Source organism: Poecilia mexicana, unplaced genomic scaffold, assembly GCF_051168715.1.
Source record: "Poecilia mexicana isolate PSO_F unplaced genomic scaffold, ASM5116871v1 scaffold_6, whole genome shotgun sequence".
NCBI classification, from domain to species: Eukaryota; Metazoa; Chordata; class Actinopteri; order Cyprinodontiformes; family Poeciliidae; genus Poecilia; species Poecilia mexicana.
The window spans coordinates 29685921-29700218 of record NW_028263375.1 but is presented as its reverse complement, the minus strand read 5'-3'; the positions used below and the strand labels follow the sequence as shown (position 1 = coordinate 29700218).

Sequence of the window (14298 nt, the reverse complement as noted above, 5' to 3'; positions counted from 1 at the left end):
GGAGAATGACCCAGACCTGTAACCAGGCAAAAGTTGATATGACTGCAGAGCTGCTGTGGCGGTTCTGTGACAAGAATCAGAAACCAGCCTTTGTTTATGGTTCTCACATTCCAGAGCAAAGTGGGTAGAACGCTCTTGAAAAGGTACAATCGGAGCTGGAGAGGGAAATGTTTTCTTAGAGTCGGTGAACAGGGACGTTTCCATGGAGACTGCTGGCAGGCTGACTGTGCAGTGTTGTGGAATAGAAGCACATCTCATCCTGCTGGGTTCCTCTCTGTTCAGTAAGACCCAACTAACACACCACGCTGAAGACGAGGTAAAGCTTCAATCTAGAACTGTGATCGGAAACTTTAAGCAGAAGCACATGTACAGGAAACTTCAGTGTTCACTTCATTCATCTAAATATCTGATCTCGGTCAGAAACAAAAGTTGGTATCTAACCTGAATAGCTAACAACTATTCTAGGTTAGGTAGAACTAAAATGAGACATGCTTTTATGTATGGTGTTTACATAATTGTTTAAATTTAACCTGAAGTGAACAATAACACTCCATCATTGTTTTATCAAAGCTGAAATAGGCGTCTGCCTGGTGGTATGGCTCCACGGTCTCCTCATACAGCCGTCCCACACTGCACCCCGTAAATTGCTCTTAAAGTAGCAGTATTATGTGTTTTCCAGGCATACAGAATTATTGGTAACACTTTATTTGAAGGGGGTTGAATAAGACTGACATGACACCATCATAAACATGACATAACACCTGTCATAAACATGAATAAGCCTTCATGAATATTTATGACTGTTGTCATAAAGTGTCATTCGGTAAATTATGACACTTTTAATACAAAGTTGACATTATTCAAAATGTCTTTGTTATGACAACTTGACATTAACCAAGAAATCATTACTGATATAAATTTGTTACAAAAGAATTAATGATTGCACTTTAAAAATTAGGTATTTTTATGTTATTAAAGGTAAAGTTTAATCAGTAATGATTTATTGGTTAATGTCAAGTTGTCATAACAAAGACATTTTGAATAATGTCAACTTCGTATTAAAAGTGTCATAATTTACCGAATGACGCTTTATGACAACAGTCATAAATATTCATGAAGGCTTATTCATGTTCATGACAGGTGTTATGTCATGTTAATGAAAGTGTCATGTCAGTCTTATTCAACCCCCTTCAAATAAAGTGTTACCGAATTATTTTATAGCACAATCAAGTAACTATGTAGCCTTCAGTTGTTTTAACTCCCCCACTCAGTTCCTGCAGACTAGCCAGCAGCAATTAGCAAACCTCTGGTGGAACAGCGCATAAGCTGAAATCGTTATAGGAGCTTCTTCTCAGTGAAACACTGGTAAAAATTTTGTTAATGGGTTAATAGAGGAGCCATGTTGTGATGACTTCCTGAATGCGCAGTTTCAGAAAGAGCAGGATTTTTTAAAGAGACAGAGAGGCCCAATTTCAAGGAGTGAAATTACAAAGTCAAATTTCTTTTAAGTCATTTTCATCCATCCATTTTCTGTACACTCTTGTCCCTAGTGGGGTCATTGGGGTTGCTGGTCTATAAAAAGGCACCATGTGTCTGGAAAATTCACAACACATCTCATTTAAAGGATTTCTCAAAAATGAATTGAAGAAATAACAATAGAATCAAACTGGCAATAAATCCGGTATGTTTGTGATAAGGGAACAACATTATAACATGATCAAAAGAAGATGATTTTACATTACATGTGTTGCCCTGAGATTAACTGGCAATCTGAAGGTTTAGGGTGAAGCAGACCCGATTACAGCAAAGACCCGATTACAGCAAGGACCACATAGGCAACGGTTAAAAGAGCTAAGACATTTGGTAGACAGATGAAGCCAAAATAGCAAACCAGTCTGTTCAAAATGAAGGACGAACCAAGATTAAATAAGTTCTTGAGGCATGTTTTGCAGAAGTCATTTTCTGTCCGACTTCTTCACCAGTCAGTTCAGTTTCTAAGAAATGCAGCAGTTGTTTTCTAACAAATCAAGGTCTCTTGAGGGTCACTCAGGACAACGTGCTCAAAACCATTTGCCATGTGAGAAATATTTGTGAACCAAGAAGCCGGGTTTAAAAACAGAAACTCGAGATGGTTATTCATGCTTTTATTTCCTGTCTTCTGTAAGAATCAACAGAACTCATTCAGTCAGTCCAAACCAACAGAGAAGATCACAATCCTGCTGTTTTATTATCTTTGTACTAGTAACCTGTTGATTTTAGAATCCATTTTAAAAATCCAGACTGTAACTTTCAAGGCTCTTTATGGTAAAACTCCTTCCTCTGATACTACAGTTAAAACCACATCCTCCAACTACAGCTCTAAGGTAACCAAGCAAAAAGAAAAACCTACCTCTCTGTTTTAAATTTGATTTGCATCTTTAATCTTTTTCGTTTATTCGAGCTCTCGCCACCAGACTTAAGACCTCAAATAGAATTCAAATAAATAAAGCCTGACCCACATGGTGGCCGTAAAAAACCCAGAGTTATCATACCTCCATCACTGTGTTCGACAGTGGTTACCAGTGGTTACTAGGTGTTTACGCTGACCTGCAGTCAGACCTGTTCTCTGTTTAAAGGACATGACTCCAGCAGTTTTCAGATTCATTCAGATACATTTGCGAAACTAAGCATTCCTGATGTTTTACTTTTAGGAAGAACAAAGTTTTCCACAGCGACACTTCCAGAGGAACCATTCTTGTTCGATGGATACAAAAATAAACATTCCTGAGATTATTTAATATCTGGTGTATATTTCACTTGATACAGAATGTTTGCTTTTTGTCTAAAGAAACATCATCTAAAGGGAACTGGAATGTGTTTTTTTCTTACTTTCCTGTTTTCTGAACTGAGTACATTGCTGTAAATGAACTTTTTCAGCAGTCTTGGCGCAGTGTTGGTTTTATGTTGTGTCTGATGAATTTATTTTTGGACTTCCTCTGTATAAATCAGAGTGATCATGAAAGAAGTCACAGGTTCAAATGTGTTTTAGTTTAAAAGAAAAACGGTTGAGAACTATGTTTGTTTAACACCATGACAGAACTTTTCGGAGACACTTTTCTTCTGCTAGAATCTGTAAAATGCCACAATATTGACACATTCAGTGTTGTGAAAGAGAAATAAACCAAAGCAATAACTGCACCAAAGAGTAGAGGACTATTCTGAAACCACTCATGTTCTGATGCAACTCTCTGTCGTGCTCATTTAGGGTAAACCTCTGTGTGGAAACCAGTGTTGGATGTTAAAATGATACTCCACCCTGCAATCTATCATGACCTTAATCACATCAAGCTGAATCAGCAAATATAAAACATGTTCCTCCATTATAAAATCATCAACACTATTTTTAGATTTCCAACAGCTAAAAATGGCTGCAGCAGACATGACTAAACCAACGTCACTCATCTTTTATTGATAACCAGAAATGTATCAGCTTGTTGTTCCATGTGACAGGTGAGTTACATGAATAAACATGTTTCAACAGCCTCCGGCACACAAATAACTGAGGCTTTTCCCAAACACACCTTAGAAATGCTGTGGTTTCACTGAAGGTTCGGTGATTTTCCTTAATACGCACAAAACCAGCGTTTCATGTCAACATGTGACGTAACCAGACATTTACAGTGGAACCTTAAGCCACGCCATGAGGCATGGAAGCATTTCTGTGGTGGTAGAATTCCAGGCGGCTAGCTAACAAACGTCCAGGGCAAACCAGGACCTGTAACTCTTCTATACTGAAAAGGTTTTCCCTTCTAAGACAACATGGATATTTTAACTGTATCAATGAATGACAAGACCAACTGGAGTTGCCGTCTGCATTCTTTACCTAATATACATCATGACTTAGAAACTGATTCCAGTCTGATTTACTCTAGTTCTCTGACAGGAAATGTCTTCTGACAGAGGAACTATTCAGAACTGACCAAGACTTTTCAGAGTGTTCGCGAAATCGTCAACATCGTTTTTGAGTTGCCACCTTTCCCCGAGTACAACAGGTCACTTTAAAGTTTGAATTATTTCAGATTTTCTTTAGCATGTCTACTTCACTGAAGCTATAGCTGGGCAGCTATCCCCAATAGGATCAGTTTATTCATTGATAAATGGTAATGCTAATACTCCATTGGAAATAGGAGCAGAGATCTGGAAAATAACACCAAAACTGAGCTAAGGGTGTTGTAGATGTAAGTCGAGAATCCAGTTGGTGTTGATGATTGATGTAGCGCTAACGACCAGTAGCAGTACAAGTACAAATCAAGCAAACACTAAAGGAATATGTAAGAAACTAAAAATGGTAAAATACTACAAATGCCATATGCTAAGATACAAAATGGAAGGGGGTATATGTAGTTGTGTATATATATAATATATAGTTGCTATTGCTATACATGCTAGCCATTAACTTTTAAAGTCAGGATTTCAGTTTTAGGGAATATTCCTGTTGTTTATTCAACTCCCAAGTACAAAAACATGACTTTGTAGAAACTAAATAGTTCATTTGTTATTTATGTCACACAATAAAATAAAAATCAAATGGATGACTAAAACAAAAAATCCTATAAAAAACTTTCACATACCTAAACCATATCTACATATATAGATATCTATATCTATTATCTATAAATTATTATTATTATTATTATTATTTATTTATTTATTTATTTTTTTTACAAATTTGTTGAAGGATCTTTAGTCCCAATTTAAAGTAGTTACTAAAATGCATTGTAGCACAGACAAATCAAACACATTGTTTGGTTATAATGCAGCATGAAGCAAATTTAGTGTGAAGATCTCTTTTACTCAGTTTTACCCAAATATAGAACAGCTTTATATACTGATAGGTCTGTCAAAAAGTGGATTTAGCCATGACCATGGTCTACCTTTAAAGTAGCTGACGTTACTGATGTTCAACACAGCTGCTTTTTCTGTAGAACTATAAAGCTCCTGCAGAGCCGCCTCTAAGCCCTCCAGACGCCCCATGATGCTCTAAACAATAGATGTTTGGGTGGAGTTGAAAGAAATGACATGAATGCTGAGAAATAGACTCAATCCATAATAAATATTATATCATATTTCAGAATAAATACAGCTTTAACGAAGCACCTCAGTAAACAGCACTGCTGAGACAAGGAGGAACAGCACTGATCACATGTTGAGGTTGTTTATCTGGGTGGGTTGGGAGTGAATCAGAGGTTACAGCAAGGCAGAGGAGGAGGTAGCTGATGTTGTGAAACAGGGATTTGCTTCCCACATCATCTTTGTACTGTGTTTTCCCCATTTGTCTTTTTCCTTATGGCTCACTGGTTCTGTCCTGATGCCCTACTTCCAGTCCAAGTTCACATATTTCAAGTAAGATACTAACATGCCACGTGCTGAGTAGTTTATTGACTTTCTGGGTCCAAACTTCAGCTTCAGTTTTTAAAGTTCATTCTGCATTTCCTTGTTTATCAGAGCCAGACTGAACTGGTCGCTTATCTGAGATTGTTCCTTGAGAAATCAAATAATCTCCCAAGGCAACCATTCCAGCTGTGTAAAACGCCTGGTTGGACCTAGCTCTGCCTTCGAGGTGCAGCTGCTTCTCCTCCTCCTGCTAAATATGCTAATAGAGGAGTGACAACTTACCATGGAGGAAAAAATATTATATAAACTGCAGCTTTAATCTGTTTTTGGTTTTTTTATATATAAATGAAAATCTGAAGTGTGGCATATATCTGTACTTCTGCATTTATCTCCATCCTCTTACCACCTTTCTTGCCCTCATATCATGGTGCTGCCACCACTAAATTTCACTGGGCAGGAAGTAAAAGTCTGAACTCATCTGATCAGAGCAGCTTCTTCCACAAATTTGCCGTCTCCCCTACACGACTCGTGGCAAACTGGAAGCATGATTTTCCTTTATCAACCGCTTCCTGATTGCCACCATTCCGTATCGATCAGATTTATGGACGGCTTCGCTGATAGCCGTTGTGCCAACAGATTGTCCCACCAGAGCAGCGGTTCTCTCTAGAGGTGTCACACAACTTTTATCTGCTATCCTGACTAAAGATCCACCTTTTTCCCTATATTAGTGCAGTGGTGTCCAAACCTTTTCCCATTTGGACCAAAAATTGTTAGGTTGAGAGAACTCAAGGTCACTCTTTTCATATTTATTTTTATTTTTTATTGAACCTGAAAAGATTTCAATTCTGAAGACATTTGTTGTTTTTATTTATTCAATATTATCCTGAATAGACAATATTTTACTAAAACAAAGAGGATCCAGAGTGTAAATCCTTGAAGGTGGAGCTAAGTCCACCCAGCCGTTGTGAAAAGCTGAATGGTTGCCACGGGAGATTAAAGGATTTCTCAATCATGCATAAAAGAATCAAAACAACACTTCAAGGATGTTTTGACGAGGGAATAACATTATAACATGATGTAAAGTTTAGTAAAGTCAATTTTACATCGTACTGCCCCTTTAATACTTTAACTGTTTGTGTTTTAACCTCTTCAGTCCATCAACGCACTAAATGACAGACTGTCCCAACTCACTGAGCTCTGTCACAAGATTAAAAACAACTTTATATCCTGCTTTATTATAAAAAAAAACAGTGAGTCTCTGAGGAAGATGCACTTCTTTTATCTTCCTCCATTTTCCACCTATAAAAACACATGGATGCAGTTTCTCCTGGCCTCTGCTCTATTTAAATGTTCAACAGGATTTTTATTTTTTTTTATTCTGGTTCACACTCGGGCCCATTCAACACGATTTCCTTGTGTGGCAGGGTGGAGTTTCCTCGGCGGCCCAAAGCGTCGACAGCCACCCCTTCCACCCTTGTCCACAGGCCAGGGGGGTGGCTGTGTGTGGAAAAGTACAAACAATGTTAGGAAGGAGGGGTGAGTGTTAATTATTTTATTAGAAGTCACTTCTAATCCTATAGTCAGACTGATTTGTTCAGAAAACACCTTAAGCTGGTAATTGATTAGTCTGACGTCCAGGCTTGAGTAAATACGTCGGTTTGTGTTGAATGAACCTTTCTATTTTTTCCTGTGTAAAACAGCAGAGAGAATGTCTGACACATTTTGTTAGACAACATTAACACTGAATCAAATTAGTCTCTCATTTGCATCTGTCACCTACTTCACACACCAAACAGTGTCAGACTTGGTAGTCGTAAAACCCACTTTACAGCTTTATGACTCGATACCAAAAGGAACAAGGAAGTAGTGAGGAAACTTTGACATGAAAGGAATTCCCAGAGTTTCTTCCAGTGCGGTAATGTTGACAGTTTGCAGTCATCAGTTACCTCTGATGAAATGAACTCACCAGGTAGTGGAGAACGATTTTGTAATGCAGCGATTTAGTCGCAGAGATGCTGACATCAGCATCAGGTCTAATAAACCAAATAACAGAAAGAAACCAAAGATATTCCCAAAGGATGGAATGTGTGTTTTCCTTAAAACTGCAGTCAATAGATCAGTTAGTTATTATTATTGATTAATTATCAATTAATAATTATTAATTAGCAAAAGCAAACAACTGATTTTTTATGCAACAGACCAACAAACAAAGCAGGGCATAAATGTGAAATGGAAAGAAAATAACAGATTTACATAGCTATGAGTATTTGTTGACCAAAACACTGGCCTCAGTGAACAAGTGGCAAGTGGTAATGAAGCTACAATCCACATTAAAGGACAAACATGTGGAAGAAGTCATCATAAAAATGGGTCATGCATGGCAGGAAACTAGTACTGAACATCATCTAAAGTCACAATCTCTACAGTTAAACATGGAAGTGACTTCATCATGCTGTGGAGATTCTTTTGGAGTGTAGGGACAGAGAGACAATAAACAGGACAACCCAGAAAGGAAACCTCTTAAAGGGTGTTTGCTAATTGCTGCTGGCTAGTCTGAAGGAGCTTAGTGGGAGAGACATGGGGTTAGCTGCTCTGAGGTAGAAGTTCAGAAACACCTCAAAGGTGAAGCTATAGATCCACCTTTGAGCTCAATTGCTGCCATGTTGATAACAGGATTTCTCAATAATGCTTGAAAGGATCAAAGCAGCTCCCCAGGTAGGTTTTTGATGAGGGAATAACATTATAACATGATGTAAACCCAAAAACGTACATTTTACATGACACTGCCCCTTCAAAGGCTGCAGAAGACTTTGCTAGAGCTCAGGTTCACCTTCCTGCAGAGGTACTTTACAAATAATAATGTGCAAAAAACATCATTTTCGACATGTGTAAGGAAGACAAAGGGAATGAATTGCATACTTTGAAAAATAAAATAAATCTATTCATGTTATACATTTTTGTTTTAAGTTTTAACACCATGTGGTATTTTTACTAAACATTAACTAAAGATGGATCACCAGCATGATGGGTAATAAAACTTGAGATCACATTTTTCAATCTGTTTTGCATTTTCAGATGTTGAAGTCACAAGAGACACTGGGCATCCCGGCACACGAAGGGAAATAAGGAAATAGAGAAACAATCACTAAAATATCCAGCGTACAATAAGCTACAGTTAAAATGTCAGATAACTAGATGATTGCTGTGTAGTCCAAACTGCCTTGGCTATCAGAAATGCACTCATTGTTTTGGTTTGTCCCTGTGGGGTTGCCACAGTAACATGGTCTTATTTTCACACATTTCTATATTCTAATAAGAGCTTGAGCCACAGCAGCTCCCGTTGACAGTGACCTCTTGGTATGATGTCATGTAATAGAAAGAAAAGGCCGTTTCAGACTGTCCAGTTGAACGAACACCAGAGGCCTTTTAAACAGTGACGGTGACGCCACCATGAAGGCGCAGATATTTTAATGAGCGAAGTCAGCGTTTAGCTCCAAGGATACTGGGTGAACATTAAAAGGGAGACACACAACAGATTACTCTGTGTATATAGCTAGCATGCTAGCTAGTAAACTGAGCAAAAATGTCTACACCTCCAGAATTAAATGGCAACCAATTTTATACTTTAGTAACAATCTTTATGATCTGATTTAAATACTGAAGAAGTGGAAAATAGTAAAAAATGTTTGACGTTTGTCTTGTCTTGTGGTAATTCCACCTAAACCGTTGTAAGTTATTGCTAATTTCCTGTTGAAAACCACAGTGTTGCTGTGAGAGTTTGATGTTACGATAACCTGTTGATCCTTTGATTTCATTGTATTTATACAAAATTTAAAACTAAATAAACTAATTTCTTTGATCTAAAAACAGAAAAACAACAATTCCCACCGATCCTGGCTTCGTCTAAGAGTATCACACTTACAATAACTTTATGCCAACATATTTTTTAAAAGGTTTTGTTGGTTCTAGTGGCTTTTATTTGCAGATGGTTGGACAGGAAAGTGAGTCATGAGAGAGGGGGAAGACGTGCGGCAGAGGTCATCAGGCCGGGAATCGAACCTGTGACGTTCACACTCAGGTTGTGCTTTACCCCTGTGCCACCACAGCACCTGTAACTTCTATTATTTTGAATAAACACCTCCTAAATATAACAGCTTAGTAAGACAAATGGAACAAACTCATATTAGCTAGTTAACTAGTCAGGCAATCTGCTCAGGTAGTGAGCCGGTTGCTCACCGCCTGTAGCTTACCAACTGTAGTTTACACAGTGTCACCCTAATGAGTCGTAGGAGACGCTCTCAGATCCGAACGTCACAACAATCAGGCTGTTATGGCTTTCTGGGAGTAGCCTTCTTAGACAAGTTTACCACTGTTTCAGGTCTGTTATATTGTAAATATACTTCAACTTAATAAACCTGCTGCCCCAGTTTATGTTCTGCTATCAACTCCCTGATAGTGCAACATTTTCCTTACATGCAGATAAAAAGTCATGGAGCAGATTGCTGACTCAACGTCAGTCATTTTGTTGCTGCAGTGTCCACAATGGTTTACCAATAGGAACCTTTGAATTATACATGGAAAACAAACATTAAGAGAAAGGCTAGGTTTGGTCCTGGGCTCATTGTGACCACACACGCTATGTGGTGTCACTGACTGACCTTATCCAGGATGAACTTGTTGAGGTACGGCATGTACCCCTGATTGGAAACAGGACCCTCGTCATCGTCCTTAAAATGTTCCTCCAATGCCACCGGGTCGTGTGGGATCCCCAACACCGTACACAAGTTATGAGAAAGCACCTGAAACAAGAGGAAAAATAGGTCAAATAAACATTATGTTAGGGGTGTCATAATATATATTCAGCACAGAAGAGTGAGGACACTTTGGTTGAGTTATTTACTTTTTTATTGTACCGATGTGTGACAAATCTTTTGCCCTTAGAGAGGCTATTCTGATTCTATTCAGTGTCACCACATTTGATCTGAGTGGCAAAGTTCTTGCCTACAATGAAAACAACCCTTGCTTCTCATTTTAGGTCACCCAACAAAATCACACTACATCCAGATAAAACTGTTGGGCGATGGCAGAGATTTACTGGGGAGTTTTTCATGGGTGGGACTCATTTACCAACAAGTGCAATTTTTCTTCCAAATGTGGGACTATTTAAGGAGATATACACTTTTTAACAACATGCGATGTATTGACAGCAAGAAATGGTACAAGAAAGGAAAAATAATTGGTAACACTTTATTTGAAGGGGGTTGAATAAGACTGTAATGACACTTTCATAAACATGACATAACACCTGTCATGAACATCAATAAGCCTTCATGAATATTTATGACTGTTGTCATAAAGCGTCATTCGGTAAATTATGACACTTTTAATACAAAGTTGACATTATTCAAAATGTCTTTGTTATGACAACTTGACATTAACCAGGAAATCATTACTGTTTAAACTTTACCTTTAATAACATAAAGTTACCTAATTTTTAAAGTGCAATCAATAATACTTTTATAACAAATTTATATCAGTAATGATGGTCAAAAGCTCAGAATATCATTTCACAGCCTAGCATTGTTTAAAACTTCTCCAGAACTTCATCCATGATCCATCCAGTGTTCATCCGCCTGAGATTTTCTGTTGCTTTCTGTACGTTCCCTGTCCGGCAGCGTAGCACATACAGAAATTGCTTTGGGTTTATTTTAAAGGGGATGGGCATAGAGACAGGAAAATAAAGAGAACAAGAAAAACAGAAAAGACGAGAGAGGGGGCAAAAAGTGAAATGTGAAAGAGAGATAAGACAAGAAAGGACAAAGAGAACACAAAAAAACACCTGCAGAAAGAGAGTAAAAAAAAAAACAGAACCGAGAAACCACATTGGTCTTGATGGAGCCGTCTGTTCACTAAAGTTCTCTAACAAACTTCTGAGGCTTTCCCAGAACACCTGGGTGTTTGCTGATGTTAATTACATTTAGGTTCTATTAAAAACATTTCACTGCTAGAGCTAGGAAACAAATACAGGAGGTGTGTCTCATTACAACAAAGATTCTTGTGAAAACAAGACACCAAGCTGATTAAAAGAAGAAGCTTTCTCGTTTTAACAAAATATAAAACTCATAATAAGTTTTATCTCATTAACATAAGAAATGTTCTCAGTCAACAAGGAATAAACATGAATGTATGACATATTGTGACTTCTAAAAACGACACATGGGATAAACAGCAACATATATGTTGGTTTTAACGATATAAATCTTGTCAAAACAAGTAACTTTCTTGTAATGGCAACGTTTATCTTTGTAACAAGATACTCTGTATTTATTTTCTTGCTTTGGAAGTTAAACACTTCTACAGAAGTAAGCTTACAAATGCATGCAAAACTTTTCAGATTTCAATTTAGAGAAATGATAATAAATTGAAAACTACAGTATTTTTACAATCTGTCTCACAGTTATTGACTTCTTTGGGTTGGTTATCACGTAAAACCCACTAAAATACTCAGAACATTTGTGTTTCTCAAAGTAAACAACGTGGGTACGTCAATAATCTTGTGAGGCATGTACTTGGATGCAAACACTAATGAAAGTTAAATGAGAACATCCAAAGTTTGCAGAGCTCTGGTGATCGACTCTGAAAAATGTCGTTCACAAAGTGAAGGAGCAGCTGCTACTCGATAGCAGAGTTTTGAGAAATGCAATCGGCTGCAGTTCCTGTGGTGTAGATGTGGGTTGCTTGAGGAAGAGTTCAACAATACAATGCAAAGGTATTCACATCTCATACTTTTTATATTTTAATACATTATTACCAACATTATTGCATTTTATGGAGATTTCATGAGATAGAACAACACAGAACCGTCCATCATTGTGAAACAGAGGAATATGCCATTTTTAAAATAAAAAGTATAAAATTTTTGTGGTGTTATTTTCAATTTATCCCCATTCAACACTTTGCAGTTACAGCTCAAACTCCTTTTGAGTGAAACAGAATAGGGGCCTGGGAGGCAGGGCCAGCCAAGTACTCGAGTTAAGCAGTTGCTTAGGACCACCACACCACTAGGGGGACCCCAAGAGCGCCAAGTTAGCATGACAATGGTTAATCTCTTCCCGTTAGGGAAATAAGATATCAAACTTGTCAACTCGTGTACTGTAAATTTAATGTTTATCAGCTAGTGTTACTTTCAAATATTTAAAATAATACAGCACACTTAAATACCACTCTGCATTTCAAAATCCTTTTTTTGTTTGTTTGTTATTCTTGTAAGGTTAAAATCAATGGTCTTAATAGCATTGGTATGATGAAAGCTAATTACAAATGATGCTAATGATAGTAGGTGTGCTACATAGAGTAGCTTAGGAATGATAAAGCATCTGGTGTTGACATGTTGGCATCTCAACACCAGATAACACTCCTCCCCGACACCCCAAAAAAACAAAAACATAACAAATAAAATAAAAAATTAGGGCCCCAAAAAGGTTTGGGGCGGCCCTGTTGGAAGGACTTTCACCCACAGACTTCAGTGTAGTTAGTAAACCTGAAGCAACTGCAGTGTGACTAATTTGACTCAAGTAATGACAGTTTCACATGTTACTCAAGACAAGAAACAACTCTGACTTGGCCAAACTCTTTTTTTTTCCTCCCTCTCATCAGAATCCCAGTCAGCTGACCTCCATGTTGACCTTTATTGTTGCTGAACAATGCTTGGCTGGCACTCAGCTTCTATCAGTGAGCGCTTCTGACACTGGAGAAGAGATTTTGTTGCAGAAAACGTTCCCTATAGTCGCGCTTGTGTTGTGGGTTTCTCAGTTTGAAAAATATGAATGGAGACAAACTGAAACCGACAAAGTAGCGATTTCCGTCGCGAGATGTGATTATTTTCCCACGGACACTTGTTTTAAGAGTTGGATTTGTGCCCCATCATCACCAGGTGCGCCTCCGCTGCTGCTGCAGTCTAACAGAGGCGCCCTGTGTTCTTAGGGAGGAGGAAGAGACGCGAACGGCATTAAAAACAAGGCAAACATACCAGAAGTGGGGAGAAGCATTGACTGATACTTCAAAAATCAAGATAAATTATATTTTAAAAAAATAAGAACAAGAAAAGAAAAAGTAAATTGGTGCGACTTGATAAACTTACTTTGAGCTGAGATTTGGAGACTTTCCCGCTTTTGTCCACATCCAGAGCTGTGAACGCGTGCCATATAGACTTTAAAAGCTCGTCCCGCAGCGTCATGATGCCAGAAGAATGTTTAACTTTTTTATTTCTTATTCCTGTTCTCTCTGAGTGTGTCTCTTCGCACTGGAGCCGTCTGTGTGCGCTGTCTCCTCTGGACACCGAGAGGGCGGGTCACATGACTGTGTCTGGCATGATGATGATGAAGGAGCGGAGCGAAGAGCTGCAGCACCGCTCAGCGAGAGGGCCACGCTCATCAGGAGGAGCCCAATATGAGAGGGTGGATGTTAGCATTATTATGAGCTGTCACTGCATAACAGGGGGTAAAAGTGACAGCATGGTAAAGATAGAGGCATGAATAGGAGATATTTTTACAGTAAAGTTAACCATGAGGGTTGAAAGAAATCAAACTTTCATGGAGGGAATAAAAAGAATTCAACTGTTAAAGTTAAGCCCGTTTTATATTGGAAAAAACGAGTATGTTAGCACTTAACAGATAGCTAAAAAGTCAAATTTTCAACATAAAATTGCAGCATTTTAATTTTTAATGCATGTTCTAGAATTAGTTTTTTTTTTAAAAATATGGTTTCAAATACCGTTCTAGTTTTTTTTTATTATTTTGTTCTGCCTGAACAAAAAAAAACTTAGCTTAGCAAGCTAACATACAAACTTTCGCGCGTGGCGTCTTTTTCAGTTAAGTTATTCCAATTTAAATTAATACATTATGTCTGAAACTCAAGAAAAAACGC

General features: G+C 37.9%; 1 protein-coding gene across 1 annotated transcript in view; it reads right to left on the bottom strand.

Annotated features, from left to right (window-relative positions):
• Positions 1 to 13746, bottom strand: part of swap70b (switching B cell complex subunit SWAP70b) — a 33817-nt gene extending 20071 nt beyond the window's left edge. The window contains exons 1-2 of the mRNA XM_014995692.2: positions 13514 to 13746; positions 10032 to 10172 (exon numbers count right to left, since the gene is read on the bottom strand). Of these exons, the coding sequence (XP_014851178.1) occupies positions 10032 to 10172; positions 13514 to 13609 (237 nt within the window). The 5' untranslated portion in view covers positions 13610 to 13746. The remainder of the gene's footprint in view (positions 1 to 10031; positions 10173 to 13513) is intronic.
• Between the last annotated feature and the right edge of the window lie 552 nt (positions 13747 to 14298).